The sequence below is a fragment of the Solea solea genome, chromosome 11, assembly GCF_958295425.1.
Source record: "Solea solea chromosome 11, fSolSol10.1, whole genome shotgun sequence".
Classification (NCBI taxonomy): Eukaryota; Metazoa; Chordata; class Actinopteri; order Pleuronectiformes; family Soleidae; genus Solea; species Solea solea.
This window is the reverse complement of record NC_081144.1, coordinates 3,045,129-3,069,382: the sequence shown is the minus strand read 5'-3', so window position 1 is coordinate 3,069,382 and position 24,254 is coordinate 3,045,129. Positions and strand designations below refer to the sequence as shown.

General features: G+C 41.9%; 1 protein-coding gene across 1 annotated transcript in view; it reads right to left on the bottom strand.

Annotated features, from left to right (window-relative positions):
• plxnd1 (plexin D1) overlaps nt 1–24,254 on the bottom strand; it is a 99,317-nt gene that overhangs the window by 58,235 nt on the left and 16,828 nt on the right. The window contains exons 5-10 of the mRNA XM_058642989.1: nt 21,783–21,912; nt 16,599–16,776; nt 15,662–15,770; nt 5,285–5,384; nt 3,337–3,435; nt 328–417 (exon numbers count right to left, since the gene is read on the bottom strand). Coding sequence (XP_058498972.1) covers nt 328–417; nt 3,337–3,435; nt 5,285–5,384; nt 15,662–15,770; nt 16,599–16,776; nt 21,783–21,912 — 706 coding nt within the window. The remainder of the gene's footprint in view (nt 1–327; nt 418–3,336; nt 3,436–5,284; nt 5,385–15,661; nt 15,771–16,598; nt 16,777–21,782; nt 21,913–24,254) is intronic.

Genomic DNA, 24,254 nt, shown 5'->3' with positions numbered 1-24,254 from the left:
CAAATCTGCATGTTTTTGGACTGTGGGAGCACACACACACACACACAGGGAGAATATGCAAATCTGTGTTTTCTTGCTACTGCTTTTATATTTAAAATGGACGCACTACAACTTAACATGAGTTTAGCAGGAGACTATCAGCTCTCTAGCGCCCCCTCTGTCAACTGCTGTCCCGTCCTTATCATTAAAAAGGTTGTGAAACGCTGCTGTAGTTGGATACACTGAAGCAACAAATTCACAGTCACTGAGTCAGAAATGAGCTGATTATTCGTGAGTCTTGGCAAATTTGACTCATTAGTTATTTGTGGTGGGTCACTGTTGACTTACCGTCACTCCGCTGCACTTGACAGTCGAGCTGTTCAGCCACGCCGCCTCGTACCGCTGCTCCGTCCCCAAATCACATTCCAGCTCCTCCCCCTGTCAGACAGAGAGAGAGAGAGAGAGAGCTTCTTTTCAGCAGCAATAGTTCATCCATGATAAGTAAGTAAACTGCAAAACTACACAAGCACTGCTAAAAAAAGAAAAAAAAGAAAAATGTCTGGGAACAATTTACAAGTCTGAAAAAATAACCCACAATAATTGTCTTTGCCAGGAAAAAGATGCAATTCATTCAAAATTCATATGCATAAACATCTGGAGTCCCACACCTCGGCAAGTCATCAGGGAGCCAAAGTAATGAATGTGAATATATTCATCATGAAATGAGAGTCCTGCGTTTAACTGAGGAAAAGATGTGTGGCGCTCAGACCGCGAAGAAAGCGGAGATAGAACAGCGAGAGATAAGTGGAGGAAACACTTTGTCTTGTTAATCCAGCAACGTTAAATTGGTTCAATTTAATCACCTTCTCTGGGACTTTCTATTTCTCTGTGTTTGTTTAAAACCCAGATAACCTTGAGTCTCCTTTTCTGACATCTGGCAGGTTTCTGATTCTAAAGAAAAACAACACTTTGATGGGAAAACTCCCAGTTTTTACGTCAAGTGAGTCTGAGAACAAAGACAAACATCTGCTTTGTGTTCCCACGAAGCTGTTTATCACAGTTATTTTAAGTTATTTATTGTATGTTTGGCCTGTGATTTAAACATGTGGGAACCAAAACCAAGATCCACCGCAGGTTCCACAACGGCAACACACTTTTTTTTCCTTCTGTGTCGACTTATTCAAACAACATTGGTGTTAAAACTTTCATAATAAAGAGAAGTCTGGACAGCCAATCACATCCAGGCTGCGTGTCACATCCACTATGTCTGAGTCCGTATGTGACTCATTGTCTGTCGCCATAGCAACACACCGGCAGAGAGTTTGAAAGGCCAGCCGGGGTTAGGCATGTGTAAGTGACCACACCTGGCAAACAGTCAGCAGGGTTTGTTTTCTTTTTTTTTAAATAAAGGACCCGTCTTTATCACTGATGCACTGACATCTGCGACGCTCCGTGCGGATTAGGGACGAGAATGCGAATTTTTAAATACACTAAGGACAAGCTGGGTTTAAAATGATCCGAAATGAAAGCTCCTGCTGCGTGTGCCGCCTCACACTGACTGCTCATTTTAAACAGTGCCGACGAAGACACAACTCAGCGAGTCCCAGTCAGACACCTGAGGCCTGGTGAGCCCAGACAGTGGAGCGGTGATCAACATGAGCATAAACATATTTTCTGTCTAACGAGGAGGTTGGATTTATTTTTTCTGAGAAGAGAGTGTCGGGTTTCCTCAGCGAGTGTGGGAAGATCAATCTTCTGCTCGTGTTTTTCTTTTGAAAGTAAAATCGAGTGTTTTTATTAGAACTATTTCATTTCAGTGATAAATCTTGTTTTGTTTTCGTAGCCTTGGATGACAGAAGTGAGGAAAGATGAACTTTCATTACAGTTTCAAACACTGCTTCTATCTCATTCAAAGTAAAAGAAAAAAAAAAGTACTTGAGTGTTTCAAGTTCTCAGAATCCATTCATTTTCGACAAGGGTTTTATTGTGCGGGACCTATGGAAGCATGACTTCATACTAAAGAATCCTGGCATTAATTTGAATACAGTGAAGTATTTAGACTTTAAATACTCCTCTCCTTTAAATATAGTCTGCAATTTAGAGCAGGGGTCGCAAACCACCGTGCATCCAGTAGAGGGCCAGGTTTTTGGAACTATTCAGTAGGCGTGAGCGAAATTCCATCATGATATCGAAAATAAAAAAAATATCTGATATTTCACAGAAGTGAAATGTGTGTGGTGGGCCACATGAAATTGATGGAAGGGCTGCATGTGGCCCACGGGCCGCAAGTTTCAGACCTCTGATTTAGACTATTTATAGGTTAAAATGAAGCACTTGCATGTTGCAGCTGAATCTCCCTGACTTCACACTTCCTCTCCAGGTGTGTTGGAGAAACTATGGAGCATCAAAACTCAACAGATGTTTAGTTTTGTCCTTTACGGGGCCAAGAACTATATTTGGTAACTCCAGCAGACATGTGAAACCGTGTTACCAGCTAATCGGCAGAGATCCAGCCGCATCGGAGAAAGTGTCATCGTGAAATTCGACCAATCAGGACACTCGAAACTTCAGTGCAACTACGGTAATATCTCAAAAACGAATGATGGTAAGTTGATGTTGGAGCAGGGAAACATCTAAAACATGCAGGAGAGGGATTATTTTTTTGTGTTTTTCTTGTATATTCTTATATTTTCTCTTTTTTTAAAAAAAAATGTATTTAACCACAGACAGAACCTTCATGGATCTTGATTTTCTACATGAAATGCTCTACCACTGTAGGGTTTTCCAATTTAGTATTTCCTGTATTTCCTGAGTGCCATGTAAAGGGTTAAATCATGGTGGTCCACAGAGCTGATCTGGCTCATGATATAAATATCGATGTCTCATTGCAACACTAAATCAGTGTATCTTCAATTTCTGTCATTTCCCCAAGAGTTTACACACTGGACCTTTAAAAGTATATGATAATTTTTAAGGCAACATGATTTTTAACATCGCAGCAGCTCTGCAGCAGACACACACAGAAGCAGCAGATCAGTGATAAAGCTCCGCGCTGTCAGATCTTTACGTCACCCTGCAGTCAGACTGCATGTTCTTATACCAAGCATATGAGGTCACAGCAGTGCTATACATTTGGGTGAACGTGCAGTAAAGTCTATCTTCACACAGGGATCACCCACACTCAGGTTCTGCTCATGCACTGACTTAAATCCCAGCACACACATACATCCATCCATCCATCTGTGTTTGACTCAGCTTGAGTCAAACACACCATATGTTTCTGGTTTATTCCAATCATTTTCACAACATGCAATTTGGACCGGGTCCAGCTCCATAGCTGGAGGTTGTCTCTCGTACCTCCTGGATGTGGTTGAGGGACAAGGTGAAGTCCTGGGCCATTCCTGATGGTACCGGAGGAACCTCTGAGGCAACCAGGCTGGGACAGGAAGCGGCATTCTGTAGTGAGGTGGGGGTGTCGGGGGGCAGGAAGTGACATAGGGTAGTTAGTTAAAGAAAACAATGACTCCCCTTGCATACATCCGCAACCCAAAATACCTGTCCTGTTTATCTGGAGGAGGAGGAAATGAGAGGGTGAAGTCTCGCTCTGGGGTAAGACAACAATAGCTTCAAATAGAGGGACGATGAGGGATTACAAAAACAGACCCACCGGCCGGACATTGTGATGGGCTCAGCAGAGCAGGAAAAAGAAAAACTCTGTTCTTTTTTATGACCTACATTACAAAGACCTGGTAACATTCTTCATATTTAAAAATAACCTACATTTTAAATAACAAAAGGTGACTTAAAAAAGACCGAGCCTCCTGCGATTTAATGTGTTTTTTCATGGGATACAAAAAAACAACATGCATGACTAAGATTTATGGCTTAGACACAAGAAGTGGTGTCTTTATTACTGTATTTGTCTACCAAAAAAACCAAAAAGGACTCTTTCCCCTTTTCAGGGAGTCTTGTGATGTAAAACAGTTGCCCAAGCAGCTGACCAGAACAACAGAGAGTCCTCTAAGGGGGATCAGCAGTGTGACAGATCGCAATCAGACCCTCAGCCCGAGGGTGTGGGACTGCTGTGAGGTCGCCTCCACGCACGGACCCTGAGTCCATAAAATTCCAGAAGGGACAGGAATAATAGGATCCCTGACGTTGGGCCTGATAAAGTCAGGAGGAGCACACACTCAAGGTCATTTTTAAGGAGCTGTGATCGCTTTCAGTGAGGCTGCATACGTTTTCTCTTCTCATGTTCTTATGCCAAAACCTTCTTACATCATCTGCTCTGTTCACTTTTCATACGCACTTCCCACTCTCGCGGGACTTTGCGTCGCCAAACATGCCTACATAATCCATTAGTACTCTCACCTACTTAAACGGAGTGATAAATAAAAACCACAGCTGAGTATATGGGTGTAGATTTATCTCTTTGCTGGCAGCAAGCGCACATCTTGACATTTAGTAATAATTCTCTGTCGAATCTACATGCCCACATGCCGGGAGAGCAAATTTAACTATCACACAGAGAAACCAAAGAGGAGGTCAAGGGAATTTTAAAACGGTACATTACCCTGTTATGAGTCTGTAAAACCAGGACCTCCTGAGACATTATAGCTGCCTTCTACATTTCTACATAAGTGTAGTTGAGACACTTTAACCCGAGTCACCATAATTGTTCTTGCCAAACACTGGAGTCTGGAGTCAGATTATTGCAGCACAGCAGGATTGAGGTTACATTTGAGCCTGTGTCGTAACGCTGCGGCAGGAGATATAACGTCCAAGTCCAGCGGGTTCTGAAGATTGTGTCACTTTGTAAATCCACCAAGGTCCATAGAGAAAATCAGCCTTTTTTAACTGACGGCACACAGCAGTGAGTTGATCCACTGCTGCCTCCATATGTGAGTTCAAATGTGTTATTTTATGACTTTGGTGTTTGCAATTCTTTCTTCAGATTTCCAGAAGTGACACAGACTTAGCAAATAAAGCAGCAGTAGACCAACACTGACCCCGTCCCAGTGAGCTAAAAATGCTGATGTGAATGAGGAGTTTATAAAGTGACATGAACTTCATTTTCCGGTCAGAAAAAGCTGCCTACTGGCGAGATAAAGCAATAATAATAATCTTACAATGGTATGGAGCATTTATTAGGTGGCTACTATGTGTTTTTCCTGCCAGGAGGGGGGGGGGGGCACACAAGGCAGTCAGCTTTAGACTATGTGTCATTAGGATATACAACCACACATGAAAGACCGTGAACTATGCCTTTAATATTATGACACACAGCGGGTTTCTGGTTACTCACCTCCAGCAGGTTGGGCTTTGTCTCGTCTTTATTGGCGACACAGAGGTGGTTCTCTTGGTCCCAGTAACACTTCCATCTTGTGCTCAGGCAGCTCACACATCTGACACAGACAGAGACACAAAGCTGAGAAACAAATGTGGACGCTTTCACGGCCCCCTCGTCTCTCTCTGATCTGCTCCCATATGTTTTGAAGTATGTAGTGTGTGTAGCTTTTAAATATAAACAAATGTCCGTTACATTGAAACCATTGTCAAGTGAGTTCACACACTGCACACGACTCTGTGTTTCTCAGTCAAAGACAGACGGAGGCATCAGAGACTTTGTGGCAGTGAATATGACTGGAAATACAATAACAATTTCAAGTGGATTCTACTAATCAGAAAACACAGTATTGATGGGATAAATGCTCATACATCCTAAAAGAGTATCTTACCAGAAAATGTTTTTTTTATAAGTTTACTTAAGTAAAAGTCTTAAAGTATATGACATTTACTGTACTTGTGTGTCAAAAGTCATTTTCTGATATTAAATGTACTTAAATGGTCACTTTGTCCAAATTTTTTTTTAAGTTAAATGTGTTATTCGATCATCAGACAGTGGATCTGAGATACACGTCTCATTCCCATAACAACAGAGGACGTTGGGATTGTAAAAAAATAAATAGAACTGGCAAAAAGTTGATGTCAAAGTCACTGTGTTCAAAGAAAATAAAAGCACTCCACTGCCCTACGCCTAGTTTTATGAGTTTTCTGAAAAAATCAAATAAATAAATAAAAAAAACTGAACCAATTTAATCAGACTCTGGAATAGAATGTGAATTAAACAAACACAGAAGCATCATAACGACCTAGGTTTATTCCTCATTTGACCAAGTAGGGGAAAAAATTGGTGAAACCCCCTGTTTTTAGAAGTAGAAATATTAAAAAAAGTGAGGAGTTTGGATTGAGCCATGGTGGATCAGTGGTAGGGCGAGTTGTCTTTCAACTGGAAGGCTGTGGGTTGTGACTTTATTTGGTTGTAACGAGTAACAAAGATAGTTAAAGGAAATGTAGTGGAGTAAAAGTAAAAGTTGCCGTAAATATAAATAACAAAGTAAAGTACAGATACGTGAATTTTGTACTTCAGTACAGTAACAAAGTATTTGTACTTGGTTACATTACGACACTGCGTACCAATTCAAAGAATACAAGGACATACAAAACCACCGGGTACACATGCATGGAACGCCAGACTAATGCAGACCCTTGTTTCAGTATAAAAAGAACAGCAGGCATGTACGCACACGCAGACATGTGAAGTGGCTCTCCGTGGATGTGCAACACAGTAAATATGAGGCAGCCAGGTGTAACGGGATTGCTCGACAGAGCACACAAACAATCTTACATCTATATTCTGTTCACTAAACACCAAACCGAGAGCGGCATAATAACACCCGCATCAACAGAAATCACCAAAAGTTATGCACTGCAGCTTTAAGTGTGTGTTGCTGTCTCTGATTCACTCGGACTGCGACGCAGACTGTGGCTGAACTGATTACTGCCATCAAAGCTTTAATAAAAGGAAGCAGTGATTAGTCACAGAAGTGGACACATTCATTCCACAGCTACAAACACAGTCGGCCTGGAGGCCAAATCAGGCCAAATATGCTTTGAGATGAAACAAAGCACTTCCATATCAACACTCACTCGCTCACATTAACGCAGGAACAACAAGACGCAGAAGACGTATGGACAGAACAATGACGCGGAATAAGGACGCGGCAGTTCTGCTTTGAGCAAACACAAAAGGCTTCAGAGTGGCCGCCACCGGCACTTCTATCTTGTGAGATCCATTTAGAGTCTAATGGCGCCGAGGGCAATGACATTTTGATAAGTAGGTCCATCAGCGCCGCAGTTTAGTCGTTTGTCCAAGACTCGCGCGCACGCACGCTATATGATTTAAAGACGAACTCGCACTGAAAACTTGTGACGAGTCAAAAATATCCTTGTTTCTGTCAGTGAGTGCTCTCTACTTGAGTTCACAGGGTTGATTGATGGTTCAGGGTTAAAGGATAGGTCTTGTGATATACACGCAGTGGTATATTTCATATTGTCAAAAAGACATTCCACGCAAAGACCAAAACCAGCAATGGATTGTAATGCATGTGTACTCAAAGCCTATCAGAGTTTATTCATCTACGCTGTAGATCGCTCAGCGTTTACTAAGATCTCTGTCTCTTTTTTCTTTAAAAAAAGAGGAGAAATTATACATTCATGCTTCTTAAGATTTATGTCTTAAGTGGGAACATATGGGGAAGGAACTGAGAGCCGCAGACAGCACAAAGAATCTGCAAAGTGTGAAGTGCAGACACACAGGCAGCGCGATGATGTTTAATCAAGTGATAAATGAGTGGGCAGGTCTTACAGGTGGAAAGTCAAACAGGAAACAGGAAACAGGAAACAAAACACTGTTAGATGGAACATTTTTGTCATGTTTGTGAATACTCCAATAAATGATGGCTGACTTGCATTTAGGTTCCTCAGATTCAGAGAAAATGCTGGTTCACGAGTTGTAAAACTTCGACAAATCGACAATTGCGTACGACAATCGCCGTAATTCTCGTAACGTTTAACCTCGCGACATCCAAGATGGCCGAAAGCAAGTGACCCCCAACCCCCCCACGTCATGTCCGGTGACATTGGTGACGTGAAAATGCAGGAAAGAATTCCCATTACACTTTTACAATAAACTTTTATATCGACACGTCTGAAAATCCACCTCAAAAGAGGGTAAAAAATGTTTTAGCGATATTTGAGATGTTTTTTTTTTTTAAATGTAGGCCAGTTTTTTATTGCGATATTTAGGTTTTGCTCATTTTCAGGGGTAACGGAACCCTAGCTACCGTCACAGTGTCCTGACTTACATGAATTGAACAGAGCTGACGTTAATGTGATCAGTAACACGTGTGCTTTTACGGTCAAAATGCCTGCAGCGCATAAGCTTTTAACCTGTAATGTATTGAATGGCCATCAGGGGGCTACTACCTCTGGAGTTTGACAAACACAGGGGGGGACAGCGGGTCTGGATCGGGTCTGGATCTACACACAGAAATGCTTGACTAACCAAAAGTGACATGATGTAAAGAGAGACGTGCGCCACCATCGTTAGTGAGGGCTGCACTGATGCAGCATTCTGTTTTTAAAATGGCTCACAGGCAGTAAATACATCAGCACACGCCAAATTGATGCAGAACGAGGTCAAAGACAGTAACAGACTGATGCCAGTATCGCTATAAGATGGTGTCATACACAAAAAAGTGCTATTGAGTCATCCGTCCCTGGAGACTAGACATTTGCCCTCACACATAAACCCCCTCTGGACAATCTCCAGAGCTCAGTGTGTGTCTGAAAGCAGCTTCAGTCTGTGAGAGAATGAACCCACTTCTCACTAGATTTATTGCGCCAGTAAAAAAAAAGATTTTCCCGAGGAGTTGACGGTCACAATCCGCTAGTTTCTGGTCTTCTTCAAAACAACACAACGTCCATTTTAGTAAATTATTGTCGCAGTTAGTGTCACTGGACAATAAATCACAGCATATTTTAGGGCGTGGTTGTGGTGTGATTGACAGCTGACATCATGGATAGATACTCCATGATCCCCCCTCCCCCCCCCCGCTTCTTTTTAACAGAGTGAAACGAGCGTTTAAGTGACAGCCGTGATAAGAGCTGGTCGAATTCTTCACGTGCTAATTGTGATTTAGTGTTTCCTGTCTTATCTCCTCCAGCTTAGGTAACACTGAACCTCCCTCCTTTCATACAAGGAGAGGAGTTAATGCCGTCCCACAATTCCTTGTGGGAGCAACGTTCAAAGCGAGGCAACAGTTTATCAGAGTGAGATCCACGTTAATGTAGAACAAAAGAGCTCCTGTTTCATTCCTGTGACTTCTGAAGTAAATCCTCACACCACTGGACGAGTTTCAAATCTGTGAATAAAGGTTTATTTCCCCGCAGATGTTTCCAGTTTGGTTTGTCACTTGAATAAAGACGCAGCACGATACAACGTCAGTGTGCTTAGTCAACGTGTCAACAAAATACTATGTACATTAACGTCATTCCACGGAATCCCCATTGTGGAATGCAACAAAGATTAATTTGTAAATTGTACTTGATAGGTGGGAAAACCAGGTTAAAAGTGCACATAAATCTTTTGTTTTCATGCAATTGTATTTTTAACATCTAGATTAAGGTTTGGTGTGGGATTAAAACAAGATTTATTTAGTTCAGGCCAAACTTCTGGTTAAGATGTCACTGTGAATACATTGAAAACGTCTTTTCTTCTGTTCCGGACAGAAAACCTTAGATGAACTGTTCACTGACACTTTGTTTATCTTCAGTGTCTGGAGTGAAAATCACAGTGAAAATTCCAGTATGCCGCTTCTTTCTCACACCTTACGCTGACCTCATGATGTTTTCCACTGAGGTGAGGGGAAAAAAAACGGAATATTTTGTTACTTTTCATCTGCTTTCAAAAAAAAAAAAAAAAAGAGGAGAGAAGTCCATGGTCCATCTGGTGGGCGAGGTGGAATGTGATGTGAGGCAGAAACCGCAGCAAGGCCAACACAAACACACAAGCATCGTGACACGTGATTGATAGTCATAGAAATACTAATTAATATCGGCAGCCTGATCCTTCAACGTTGCACCGCGTCACCAAAAAAAACAGCAAACAAAGTAATTAAAAAGTTGGATAAAACACATGCAAACAAAAAAAAAGAAAAGTGGAACACCTCCAGTGTGCGGTGTGTGTGTGTGTGTGTGTGAGTGAAGCGTGTGTCACTGTTTTGCCTCTGGGAAGAGACAGATGTCCCACACTGGGAATGATATCACCTCCAGTGATAGCAGCACTCTGAGGGGATCGAGATTGGAGGCAATGCAGCGGGTGTGCGAGCATGCACGTATGTGATAGAAATGTGTGTGCGTGCACGCGTGTGTGTGTGTGTGTGTGATTAGAAGCAGACGGCCTCCTCAAGGCTCTTATCTGCAGCTTTTCTGTCTCTCCCCCACCACCCCCGACTCCCTTTTCTGTCTCACTAAAACACCTATACAACACCACCTGTGAACATGTTCACACCTTCTCTTTCTTTCTCTTTCTCTCTTTATATACCCTCCTCCTCTGTCTCTGTCTCTCTCTCACTCTCTCACTCTCTCTGCTTGACCTAACACTGACAGTAAACACCTCACGGCACCGTCCATCTCAAGTCATAATGACCACACACACACACACACACACACACACACACGCTAAATACGCAATCAGGCTCCCACTCTCAGGGTCTCTCCGTGGACACAGCGGTTAAACACACATCCTCAATCACGTCGCTGTCAAAGAGAAATACATCCAGCAGAAAAGACGAGGGTGAGGGCAAGCAAATAAGAGAGAGAGGGAGAGAGGGAGAGAGGGAGAGAGGGAGACATAAGAAGCAAATACAAGCCAGAAAGAGAGTGAGTGAGTGAAAGAGAGAGAGAGAGAGAGACGGCAGACTAGGTGGTTTGTCCTTGTGGGCTGTTTGATGAGCGTGGAATGCTGCGGTCTGGTTGTCGTTAACACTTAACTTAGTGACCACTTTCAAGTGGTCATGACTGCACTGTCATAACCCACTGACACACACAAACACAAACACAAACACAGACTATTCTGAACAAAGAGCAACAAAAACCACACTTTATTTAACGCCGTGAAAAGGAAAAAGCTCTAAAAGCTGAGACACTGATCTGCTTAGATAATTCCAATCATCCCCTGACACGTTTACTTTAATATTGATGAGAGACTGTCTCTCTTTATTACACCCATGAATTATGTGGGCCGGTTTAATACTTTGACTCTGATTTATAACGACTAGTTAAAATGGCTCTCGCTCTATCCATAAAGCACAAAACAAAGAGACTCCACTTCTCTAGTTTCATTAAAGGATGTGGCTCATGAGACTCTCTTTAAGAGATTATTAAAGAAAACGGCTTGAAGTGACTGAAATCATATAAACTACTGCGGCGCCCACAGTTTGCAGCCCATTGCTCATCCTGTGAGAATGGCACTTTGCTCATTATCACCTCCAACAATCCACCATCTAATTTCACACTCCTGGACCTCGCGGAGCACCGAGGGCATGCGCGCATATTGGGTGCAGTCTTGCACACATGTACCTGCAACTGCTGTGTTCACACCTCACAAAGTGAACAAAGGGGCTACGCCCTAATGGGTCCTGTCTCAGCAAATCACACAAATACATACACAAGCCCATTCTTGCTCAGACGCTGCGGTGACTTTTCATTCCTTTGGACAGTCATTCATTCCTTTATTCATCCATTGTCTTGTGCTTTGTCCTCCATATGAGGGTTGCAGGGGGAAGCTGGAGCCAGAAGGCGGGGGGGGGGAAACACTCTGGACATGTCACAAGTCCATCGCAGGGTAAAAACATGCGACAAACAACCTGTCCTCCAACTGAAACGTAACTATAGGTCGTTTTGGGCGCTGGTTTTGACAACGTAGACATAGGTCGTAATTCCTGCATACGACCTATATTGTGCGTTGCGGTATTTTTCAACTCAAATATGCACATGTGTTACGGAGGTTAGGGTTAGGGCAAAAAAGACAGGGTTAGGCAATAAAAATGTGGTATAGGGAGTCGAACCCTTGTCGACCACACTCGGGTGCAGTGCTCTTTGGCGAAGCTACTAGATACCACTTCCAAGGTACCAGGTTGCTGTGATGTATACAACCACTAGGGGCGCTGGTTTTGAAAACGTAGACATAGGTCGTAATTCCTGCATATGACCTATATTTACGTTTCATTGGATAGTCTCGAGACAAAGTATCCACTCTCACACTCACACCTATGGTCAATTTAAAGTTTCCTAGTAACCTCTGCATGTTCTTCAGTTTCCTCCCACAGTCCAAAAACATGCAGATTTGGGACTTGGGAAAAGTCCCAAATCTGCCCCCCCTGCCTTTCACCCTATGTCTGCTGAAATTGGCACCAGTGCTCCACGCCACCCTCATGTGGAAGATGAAGATGGATGGATGGATGGATGGATGGATGTTTTTGGAACGGTGGTAGGAAACCGGAGCACTCAGCACACACACACACACAGAAAACATGCAAACTCCACACAGAAAGGCCTAAACCAGGATGCAAACATGCAGATTTGGGGATTAGGTAAAGTGGACACTCTAGATTGACCATAGGCATGAGTGTGAGTGTGAGAGTGACAGTGGATGGTTGTTTGTCTCTATGTGGCCCTGAGACAGACTTGTACCCCGCCTTTGGCCCTATGTCAGCTGGGATTGGCACCAGCGACCCCAACGATGACCCTCATGTGGAGGATAAAGTGGTAGAAGATGGATGAATGAATGGTGAAATTGTGTCACTTGTATGTATTGAACACCAAAGCCATAAAATAGCACATTTGAAAAACACACAGTGGAGTCATCTCTTTAACCCAAACACAGTTCACATCATTCCTCGAACCAGAACCTCAGAAATGAGGTTCTGCCTCATGAGGATCAGGATTTGGTCCCGTTGAGGACTACTGGTCCTGACAAGGTCAGCGTTGGTACCAGAAAGGGTCCTTAAGAGGTAACATAAACATGTACACACACACACAGACACCCTTCTAAGCCTAAAATCTGCCCATCAGATAAAGAGGATCCTCTGACACAGTCCAGCGTACAAGAGGAAGCCAGCTGGTTTGCCTCCAGACATGAGAAAGGCTTTTTTGTGCCCAGGCTCCACAAGTCACAGTCGTTCACAAAAACAAACACGGAGATGACCAGCCAGACATACATATCCAATTTCCTTTAGCTTAACGTTTACAGCATATTAATCCAAAATCTGATCCCGCACTGAGAATTCCTGAGCAAGCCAAACACACAATAAGCCTTCCAAGAGGACGCATCGGCAGTATTTACTGACAGAGGCCTAAACAGAAAGCAGAGAGGGGGAGAAAAAACACGAGCTGAAGACTTCAGGGACAAAGCTGAAAGGCCTTTGAGACAAACAGAGGAGACAAGCTTTGTTGTCTCTCACCTCACAACTAGATATGCATATATCTACAATGCCAGGGAGAATCATCCTGACATTTGGCTGATATTTATATTTATATTTATACCACAGCGCCGGGAAGCACACAGTTTAGGGACGACAACAATCATCATCGTCTATTAGTATTTATGTCTCATTAAGAAATATTTATTTTGTGGGATTGCCCAAAATTTTAAAAAATATCCAGTAGATAAAGGAATAAACAGTGATTACACAGAACGTGATAGTTCAGTCCTGATCCTAATGCATTACTGTCAATCTAAAACCAAGTTTTACCTTACTGTGCCTCAAAGCGCTTATATTAATTCATATTAACCCTTAGTGCTCACACGGCACAGATCAGCGGGAATTATACACAACTTTTTAAATTCTTTTTAGTATTTTTGTGGGAGATAATGGATGGATGGTGTTTATTTAGTGGGTGAAAATGGAAAAAAAAGTAATAATTTCATCAGATTGCTTATAGGTTGTGCTGAAAAAAAGGATTGTAGCCTCTGTATATTCGTTTTAACATAGTCATGGAAAAAAAGCAGCCTAAATGTGTGTTCTAAGGGTTAATATTTAAGTCTGACAACTCACATTTGAAATGTTTGTTGCATCTTGGCATCTTTAAGTTCTATAGAATTTACTAAGGGTTGTAAAAACTCTAAATGGAAGAATATGGGTAAATGAGCTTATGTTTCTCAATTAATAGATTATTAATTTATTACTACATTAATCGTCAACTATTTTAATAATTGATTAATCAGTTTGAGTGTTTGTTTTTCAAAAATTAAAACAAGCTTTCTGATTTTTCTGCTTCTTAAATGTGAATATTTTCTGGTTTCTTTTCTCCATATAACAGAAAAATCATTGAAACTGTGTTATTTTGGTTTGTGGACAAAACATGACATTCCGAACATTCAGAACATCATCATCTTCAGGTTTGGGAAACACTGATCCACATTTTTCAACATCCGACTGGATTGGAACAAACAAATATCCAATTAATCGAGAAAATAATCCACAGATAAATTGATTGTGAGAATATTCCTCAATAATCAAAAGAGCCACCGCCGAAATATAAATAATCTGGAGCGGCAAAAAATTATTTGACCCATAAAATGAAGATGACATCATGTAATAAGTTTTATATATAGGTATAAAAGAAGTTCAAGTTGCAAAACGTCAACATGGCCCCGGCCAAATCGTGAAAAACAAGAGTTTATGTGTCTAAAGGTGACGTCACGACCAGTTTTGCAGTGACAGTGTGTGGCAGAGGATTTGTGAGGCATGTCACATGATTAATGTGACACATCGTGAACTAAGAAATATGAAGAGAGGAGGACGCTGCAGTCACAGTAAACCCTGCAGATTAGGCAGGTTAAAGTGGGTGAGATAATGTATAATTAATGAGGAAATTATTAATCACTGCTCACATAATCCACCTGTGGAAGTGTATTTAATTATGAGAGAGGAGGATGTGGTACTCTAAAATGGGAGAAAATAATTGACGCACGGTGGGCGGCTGGTGGGTAATTAACAGGTGCATGTGGTTTCAGGAGACGTCGAAGCCGATCGGTGCATCACTAGTAACTAGTTTATCTAGTAAGTAGATACAGATCAACCGCACTATTATTAGGTTTGTACAACTGCTTTTGATGTGCTTTTGTGTCTCATTCACCTTTTACAGAGCACTCATTGAAATACTTGGAAATTCAAAATGTGGAGGAATGGATAGTTGGAGGATATAGAAGACCCTTTTTTCATATAGAAAATCAACGTTCTTGAAGGTTCCATATATGGTTCCTTCCCCCCTGAAAAGAGTATAGATGAGAATATACAAGAAAAACACTAATAAAAGGAAAGGAACATTATTTTAGAACCTTTTTAGAGCAGTAATTCTGCTGGTCCTTGGGGACCCCTGTCCTGCACGTTTTAGATGTTTTCCTGCTCCAACACAACTGATTGATTTCATCACCATACCATAATTAGTTTCTGAGATTTTGCAGGAGAAGACAGAGTCACATGACTGTACTTTTTGCCTTTTGGAGCAGCTTCGGAACTGGATGTCTGTGGACGTTAGCTCGAATATAGTTTTTTGCCCGGTAAAGGGTTAGGAGTGTTGCAATTTGGTGCCAGTGTGTTCAGATTTAAAAGCATCTGTTCAAATGTAATTTCAATCCCATGAGTTCTAGCGGTTTCTGGCAGTCTGAACAATTTGATTTGAAAGTAAGGGATCACAATGACGCTGAATTACCAAACCCTGAATAAATCAAGAGCTTGAGATAAACAGTGGCAACAACAGGCGTGTGACTCACGACGTCTTGGGGTGTATTGCTCCAGTCCTCTCGCAGTCGTAGATGATGAAGTTCCCAGATACGACAGATGTGCCATTCACTTTTATCGCCACAGAAACAGTCAGATGATCTGCAGAAACAAAGGCATGTAAACAAAGCCGCATGTGTAAAGCATTTCCAGATAGTATCTGTTTCATAACACGAACAAGGCGGCGACGAGCGTTTTTGTGTTCGGGAAAAACAAGAGGGGGAAATTACATTTGCTCAATATCTAACAAGTGAAAAAAAAATCAAATGAGCCGTCCAAAATGTGGAAAAATGTTTTCCGGCTCCACGTGACTTTGACATATGACCTGGATGAATGAGAATCTACACAGACTTCTATTTCCAATCCAATCTAATCCAGTCCACTTTATTTGTATAGCACATTTAAAAAAACACATGGTTGCCAAAGTGCTGTAGACTACTTGAAGTCTGGGAATTTCCCTAAAATCACTAAACACCTAAATAAAAAAATAAGAAATACACAAAAATACGATATAAAAAAGACATAAAAAGACATAAAAAATACACCAAAAGACATAAAAAAGACACTAAAAGACAGAGAGAGACCACACGGTTATCATGCTGTGTTAAAAGCCAAGGAGTAAAAGTGAGTTTTAAGACGACACTTCAAAGTTTCCAGGGTTGGGGCCAGTCCGACATGGGTTTGCAGCTCGTTCCACATGATGTAACAATTAAATCAAACTTTGCACAAAAGATTTGTTTTGGACATTTTTGTGGATTGTGGGAATCAAAAACACCTTCTCTGAAGGAAACAGTTCACATGGCACAAATACAGCGCTTTTCTCCAGAGTGTTGGTCACCATCCGGAGAATTTTCTGGCTCAGCAGTTTTTGTGTGGACTTCATCTGTGTTTGCTTCTGTGAAAAACAAATATACGGTGTATTGGTCTCACCTGTGCCGGGAGGGATGGGTTGGTAGTTTTCTCGAGGGAGCAGCGGACAGGTCTGGATCTGAGCGGGGCCGTAGTCCAGGTGCACCGTGGCAGCTGTAGAAACACCCGGCCCATATTCGCACTCCACGCGGGAGCCGGCCAGATCAGGAACACTGCCGTTTATCAGGATGCCGACGTCCTACGATCAGGATAAGAGCATAAACATAAAGAAATACTGATATTTAGACACTAATTATGTACTCTAATTAATTATATAGATTATAAAATATCGATTTAATCATTTTATTGGTTAAAAATACACTTGTTCTTGTGTTTTTTTGTTGTGGGCGGGCCTTAGGAAGCTCAATGGACCGGAAGACGTCACAGGCTTAGAGTCGCCGTCCGTCTGGAACTCGTTCCCCGTCGACATCCGGCAAAATAATTATAAGTATGTAAAGTTTATAATCTGACAAACGCTATACTTTTATACAAATTATTTTGTCGGATGTCGACGGGGAAAACTTGGGGAACGAGTTCCAGGCAGAGGGAGCGCAAAGAACAAATCAGGGAGTGCAAAGTGTATTTTCAAACATTTTTGAATGATTAAATCGATATTTTATTTACTTTGTGAAAAGTAAATCTAATTCCATACAGTTCCTCGATCTCACTCATTCAGATTAAGTTCATGTGCAAGTTTAGAGGCAAATGTTGCTGCCACTACTTCAGGTTTGTTCAGGAGTTCATGAAGAGAACGAGAAGAAGAAGAACAAAAAAGAGCTCATGTGCAATGAAGAAGCAGATGGCACGGTGCTACATTCACATCTAAATCCGGCTATGTGATGAAGTATGACAGACATATAATGACGAACATAACACCACACACTGACATGACATGAAATTCAGCTTAAATTATTTCAGTGTGAGGAAAAAAATAGAAGAAAAACGGGTGGAAGTGGATGTGGGGGGGGGGGGGTGTCAGAGAGGAAGAGCAGAAATTCCATTTTCTGCAGCTCAGCAGATACACACTGTGTGGCCGCAAACATGTGCTAACAAGTCCGAGAGAATATCTCACTCCATTGTTTGGTGGAATTGATCATTTCCTGAGTGAAGCCCCCGACTTCCTGCCTGCTGCTTCCTGTTTGTGGAGACAACCTTGAGCCGAGCTTCCTGCGACTCCTGCGGCTCAGGCAGCTGCTGGATCCATTACAGACCAGCCCAACACAGTCTGACCTACATAACAAGCGACTACCCACAATTAACGAACCAATTAATGACCTGTCGTCTCTCGGCCACGTCTAATTATGAGCTGTAATTAAAGGTCAAATATATTCCAAGTGTCAGACTCCAGTGAGCCGATAATCACATTGTTATTTTGCCTCTGTTTCATGGTGCACCGACTGGAGGAAATGATTTAGAATAACGGCTTTGACGCTTTTTATTGACAATCCACCCACCCACAGTTTAGCTGAGGGAAAAAGCGAGGGGCGTGTCTTACGGCAGTAGCGTATGTCTCGCATTGACAGTCGACGATGGGCCGACCTGATGTTTGGTGCTAGAGGCAGCTATGAAGCACCCACTCGTCTTCTACCACTACATCCTCCACATGAGGGTCGCAGGGGGCGCTGGTGCCAATCCCAGCTGACAAACAACCATTCACTCTTACACTCACACCTACAGTCAATTTAGAGTGTCACATTTGCCAAATCCTCAAATCTGCATGTTTTTGGACTGTGGGAGGAAACAGGAAAACCGGGGGAAAACCCACGTTCACACAGGAAGACCGGGTCGTTAACCCAGGTCTTCTTGCTGTGAGTGCAACAGTTGCTAATGTTGCTAAATTGATGGGTGTTGTGTTGTCTGCCATTGTTCTCTATCACCTGCACTCTATATACCTCTGTGAGCTGCTCATCCTTGCACATTCACTAGTAAATGCTTATCCATGCTTAAGCCCCTCCCCCCCCACCTGTGTCAGGTGTTGCAAACTACAACTGCTGTCTACAACGCCATGTTCTGTTGAAAGCACCCAAAACAAAGTCCGTCATCATTGGAACAAACTCTTAAAACATGTTTTCTGACTTGACACCTTTGCCGCTGTTTGTCAGCTGCTAATATTTGTTGTAGACTCGGGGTTCGCGACCTTTGATATTGCTTTTCAGCCCCTTTTCCCCTTCCCTCAGGAAGCTTTGTCTTTTTGCCAGGCTGCCGTTGTAAATAAGAAATGTTTCTTGATGTCTTGCCTGCTTAAATAAAGGTTACATTTAATTGAATTGAAATTTTTGCACTTTGTCTGACAAAATCGATCAGCATTGGGGAGAAAAACCCTTTTCTGAGCGTGAGCTGTGCTGTGTTTCAGCTAAATGTGTGAATGTGATCTGCTTTCACACATTTGGAGGGATGAGGGAGGAAAATGGGCTTGTAACTGGAGGGTTGACAGTTCAAACCCCCCTGCCAGGTCAAGGGCTAGGGAGCAAAGTACCCAATCCCCATTGCTCTAAAATGGGGACACTCTGAATTGACCCTCAGCCAAGGAGGGCCACATCCAGTCAGTCCTAGTGCTGGTCCCAAATCTGGCATAAAAACCTCAAATCAAACAAAATTGTAATGACTGGCTGAAGTTTGCGATATCACTTGGAAAGTTAAAGCGTCGGACCCACAATCAAAGCAGCGCACGCGTTTGACACCAGTACATTTAAGGATCGGCCATATTTCATTCTACATGGGATCATATTTTACAAAATGGATGATTCATGCCGTACTGAGGATCTGAAACTAGCAACTGAAACCATAAACTCCACAAGGAAGTATTTACTGACTTTTCTGTCATTATACACACAGTACACAGAAAAATATATCAACCGACAGCAGCCATTACTGAGAATGCAGGTTTAAGGCACCTCAGACTACATACATTACTTATTTATAAACAGACTCACACAGAGAGCCTTAGTCCCTCATGGTTTACGAGACTATAAAAAGTAGAGTTTACTTTATTCAAAAAAAAAACAAAAAAACGTTGGTTATGTTATTCCACCGCTCCATCTTGAGCAAAATAATCTGCCTCCTTCGCTGCCAAGTTCCCTTTCTCAACACGACACGACAGTAGAACAAAAAAAAGAGCCTTATTCTTAATTCCAAAACAATTCTGTCATTAAATTCTGGATAAAAGCTTCCGTCTCTGCAGCTAAACATAGTGTTCATGAATCTGAAAATTCCACTAGTTATTCTGAATGGGTTTGTCGCTTTGCTTTGTACCGTACACTCAATCATCTATTTGACTATTTTTGTCTATCGCCGAGAAACATTTTGGCTCCTAATCTCCTGAACATCACCTGTCACAGCCCAAGGTTAATGCAGCCATGCACGCTGTTTGCCAGGACACATAATCCTGCCAGGTTTAATTAAAATCACACTGGTAGTGTTACCAACACTCAATATTTAGCAGTTTATCTGTGTCCCAAATTCATATTGTGCCCAAAAAAAAATATGACAGAATTTGACAGGCGTTAATTAAACTTTTTGCAGTTTTGGGGCAAATAACTTGCATGTTTTCACGTGCTCTAAACTCACGATAACACGATGACAGTGGTGCAGTTCGGGTAAGTGATAACGGTGTACTGCTACAACACAGCAACAATACTAGTACTAGTAGTACATTAGTATTCTAGTATTATAGCGCACACATTTTAAGGGATTTCTGTAGTTTGTACTGAAGGCATGAAAAGCCACTGCGATTTAGAAAGATATATAAGAAAAGTAATGTTATATGTACAGTATGTACTGCGTTATGAAACAGAACCGCTTTGTCTTTTATTAGTTTTTAACGTTTTACTATCGTCTGTGTGTTTTAATGTGTCCGTAAAGCACTTTGGCCGACCGTGTTGTTTTTTGTAAATAAAATAAAACTGTATTGGACTGCAACACCAAACTAGAGTATGTAACAGCAGTGATATTAAACTGTGAAGAACACATTTGGCTTGATGCATGTGCCACCTCGCCATAACCAGCCATTTCAAAAACATGAGGCTCCAACTGTGTAACAAATTTTCTGCTCCCATAAAAAAAAGGAAATTAAAACACAACTCAGTAAAAAAGCTGCTGGAGCCGTTTGTTTACAATCTTAGCTTCAACAACTTCTTTTTTTTGGACCATATCGGATTTTACATTTTCCTTTCTTTATTCGATACAGTGATTTTCATCGAAATACGGAGTATTTAACACGTATCGCTGACGACACATTTGCACAAGCGTTATTCACATTACCGTAATTACTCAACGGTTTGTGCAATCGGAAAAATTCAAACAGTTTGTGAAAGCTGAGAATGAGCCAATGTGTTGTTATTCTAGTCATTTCATGTGTGCTGTTTCAGGAAGCTGGAGAATCAGCGACGAGGTTTAGAAAAATGCTTGTGCATAGTTTGTATTTTTTGGCCTGTTTTTGAGCCAAAACAAAGACAAAGACTTTATACTGTTCAAAATTCAAATTCTACATGCAAAATCTGCAGTGTTTTTCTCTCTAAAATCAATTTTCATTTTGTAAATGCACTATTTTTAACATGCGGTAAATTGCAAATAACTGCCAGATATTCAAAGTGATTCTGGAAAAATGGCCAAAATCACTTTTATGGTTAAAATAAGCAGGACATTTTTGAGGCATAGGTGTTAAAGGGTTAAATTAAAGTATGTATTTTGTCCTCTTTTTCCTTTCTTTTCTTTACATTTTCTTAGTTAGTGTCTGTCACTGGGGAGCACTTCTCGCATTCACGCCGCTCTCCCAGGATGAAATCATTAAACGATGTTAGGTTTGCTCTGTGAATTTCGTCTGCAGCTCCAGCTCCAGACCCAGGGTGAGTCTGAGTGCAAACCTAACACAATAAAGTCTCTGGCTTTTGTTTTGATATCTGGTGTCGCCCAGAAAAAGAAGTCTGTTGCACGTGTCCTATCTGTTGTTGCCCTGGTTAGCAAACACTGGCTCAGACGTACATTGCACAAAGTGTATAAACTGTACTGCAGGCAGCTGCAGCAGCACACTGTGTTGGCATGGCTTTATCAGCAGGATTATTACAATAATAATAGTGTGTCTAATAATAGCAATGGAGTCATGAGATGACAGCTTTAAATACGGTGCAATGACCTTAACAGCAGTCGTGTGTTTGACTTATGACAAGCGTGAGATGGAAACAATGGGATGAAGGGAATCCATGATACCTTGATGTCTGCAGAGATGCTGATCTCTGGAGGCGTCAGCGTGATGGACGGACACTGCTGAGGGCCTTCACTCATGCTGATCCAGGAGCGTGACAACCGACCGTGGGGACACTCCTTCTGGATGGTGCATCTGCACAAAGAACAACAGAGGGGAAAGTTTACAAATCATGACTGTGTACATCACATTTAGTGCAACTCTTTGGAGGGGACATCTTCCAGGAAATAATAATTTCCTGTTCAGAAACTCCTTGTGATCAAGACTCCACACTGGCATGAGAACGCAGAGATGCAAGGTCACCGTTGTATCCTCTACGACGAGACGTTTGTGTTTTCATTTCACTTTGGGGCTTGACAAATTCTCACCACTGGGTTTCATGGTCTGCCTCCCACAGATTTACGAGGTGCTCTGGTCTCCTAATGTCACATTCAGACCTCGGCTGTCAGCTTGTCTGGCTCTGCACAAGAGACTACTTGACTCCAGGTCACACATATTGCTATGGCAACCTGTTCCATCCCACAGGCACTAGGATCATGGGGCCAGCTACCACATCTAGCCGAGTAGACTAATGTGGCATCCACACATTTTTGCGGACATGCATAGAGCATAGATTGTATGGTGTGTGTGTGTGTGTTTGTGTCTCTCTGTGGATATAATGAATGTGCAGAGGAAAAGTGCTACAAAAGGTCATTGAACAAACACGGTGCCTTCATATCCTGACCACTGGTTCACTGACGAGCTTCACCGGCTTTTGGCACACAGCTCAGTTCATCCGCAGTGTGGTGGCTGGAAGGACAAAGTGACCTCGCAGTACACAGCAACCAAAGAGGGTCCCATTCAGCAAGGTCCAAACATGCCACATAATGAGTTTGGCACGTCACGCTTCCCCCCCGTAACACTTTCACAGTTGTTTTAAAATGAAGCATGTGTCTGTCGGCACCGCATGCCTGTAATGTGTTAGTGTTTGTGCCACGGGAAAGTGGACGTCCAGATCCTCAGTCCCCTCGGCACAGAGGGACAGAGAGGGGCTTTAAGGTCGGAAGCTTATCTAAAAATAGGCTCTGCAAGCCACACATTAAAAAAAATAAAAAATCCCCTTTAATACAGACAAACTCATAAACTCTGGACACAGTCACACTATGGTGGGTTTATGGATAAACTGTATAATACCCTGAAATTATACAATCTGCTCAGGTATCGATTTAACTTTCACTGTCAGTTGTTCTTTGCGCGCAGCTGGTATTTCATGAAATTGTTTTGATACTGCTGTCAGTGTGATACATGGGTTTCAGTCCAGATAACAAAATGAACTTTTTTTTTTCCAATATGTCCATTGGTTGGTCCATCACTGCAGTGACATGACACAGCTTTCAGATGGATTGGTGCAAAACTTTGTAGAGACACTGACGGTCCCCCAGAGCATGGACCATAAAACTTTGGGCCAACAACCGTTCACACTCACATTAACACCTTTGGTCAAGTCAGGATCGCCAGTTAACCTCGCCCTAATCTGAGAGGACACGCAGATGTGTCCCCGTCGAACCAGGATTCAAACCGAAAGCATACTCTAACCCTTTACTAAATCTAACTCCACACTTGCCTTAACCCTTAGTGCTCACGTGGCCGCAGGTGCACCCATGGTAAATTACTGTGGGAATAATACACAACTTCTAATATGGGGGGGATACATATATATCACTATAGTAGTGATATAAAATAGCATTGGTTGTGCAGAATTCACAAAATAGACTTTTTTTCTTTACTTTTTGTTCATAAAAACGAGCCAAGTGAAATTTGAACTGTTAATTTCACAAATTCAAAACACTTTTTGCTCCGGTGTGTTTATAGTTTGATGGCATAGGTTGTGCTGAAAAAAGGACATAAGACACGCTATGTTGCACATTCCTATAGCCTCTGAATATACTGTATGTTTAAACATACTAAAATGGAAAAAAGCAGCCAAAATGCTCTTTGTTCTAAGGGTTAATTTGTCCAAACAATACGCTATTTAGCGCACAAGAATGACGAATGTCACTGAAAGAAGATGGCACATGCGACACATGTTAGAAACTCATCAAACAGCTTGCAAACATTGTCACTCTGAGAGTGTCACCATATGTGGCACCTTTCACAGATGCTAAGATTATAAAAAATAATAATAGACATATCAAAGTTGTGGCTACTTGAAGACCATAACACATTTTGATTATTTTGACAACTATCCGTGCACGATGTGTACGAGCTGTTGTAGCATCTTTCCAAACCAACCCGGCTGGCAGATTCAGTGATGCGCTGCTAAATAATCTAGGAAAAGATCTCACTTGAACATCAGTGTGTGGTGATATTGCAACAGATATTACTGAAAACGTAGAGTTCTTTGATATAGAGTGTTTTTAGAACCTCCCACCACTCAGCAGGAGGACGTGCTCTCCATTATAATAATTGTAAAATTACAATTATTAATGTCATTTTGT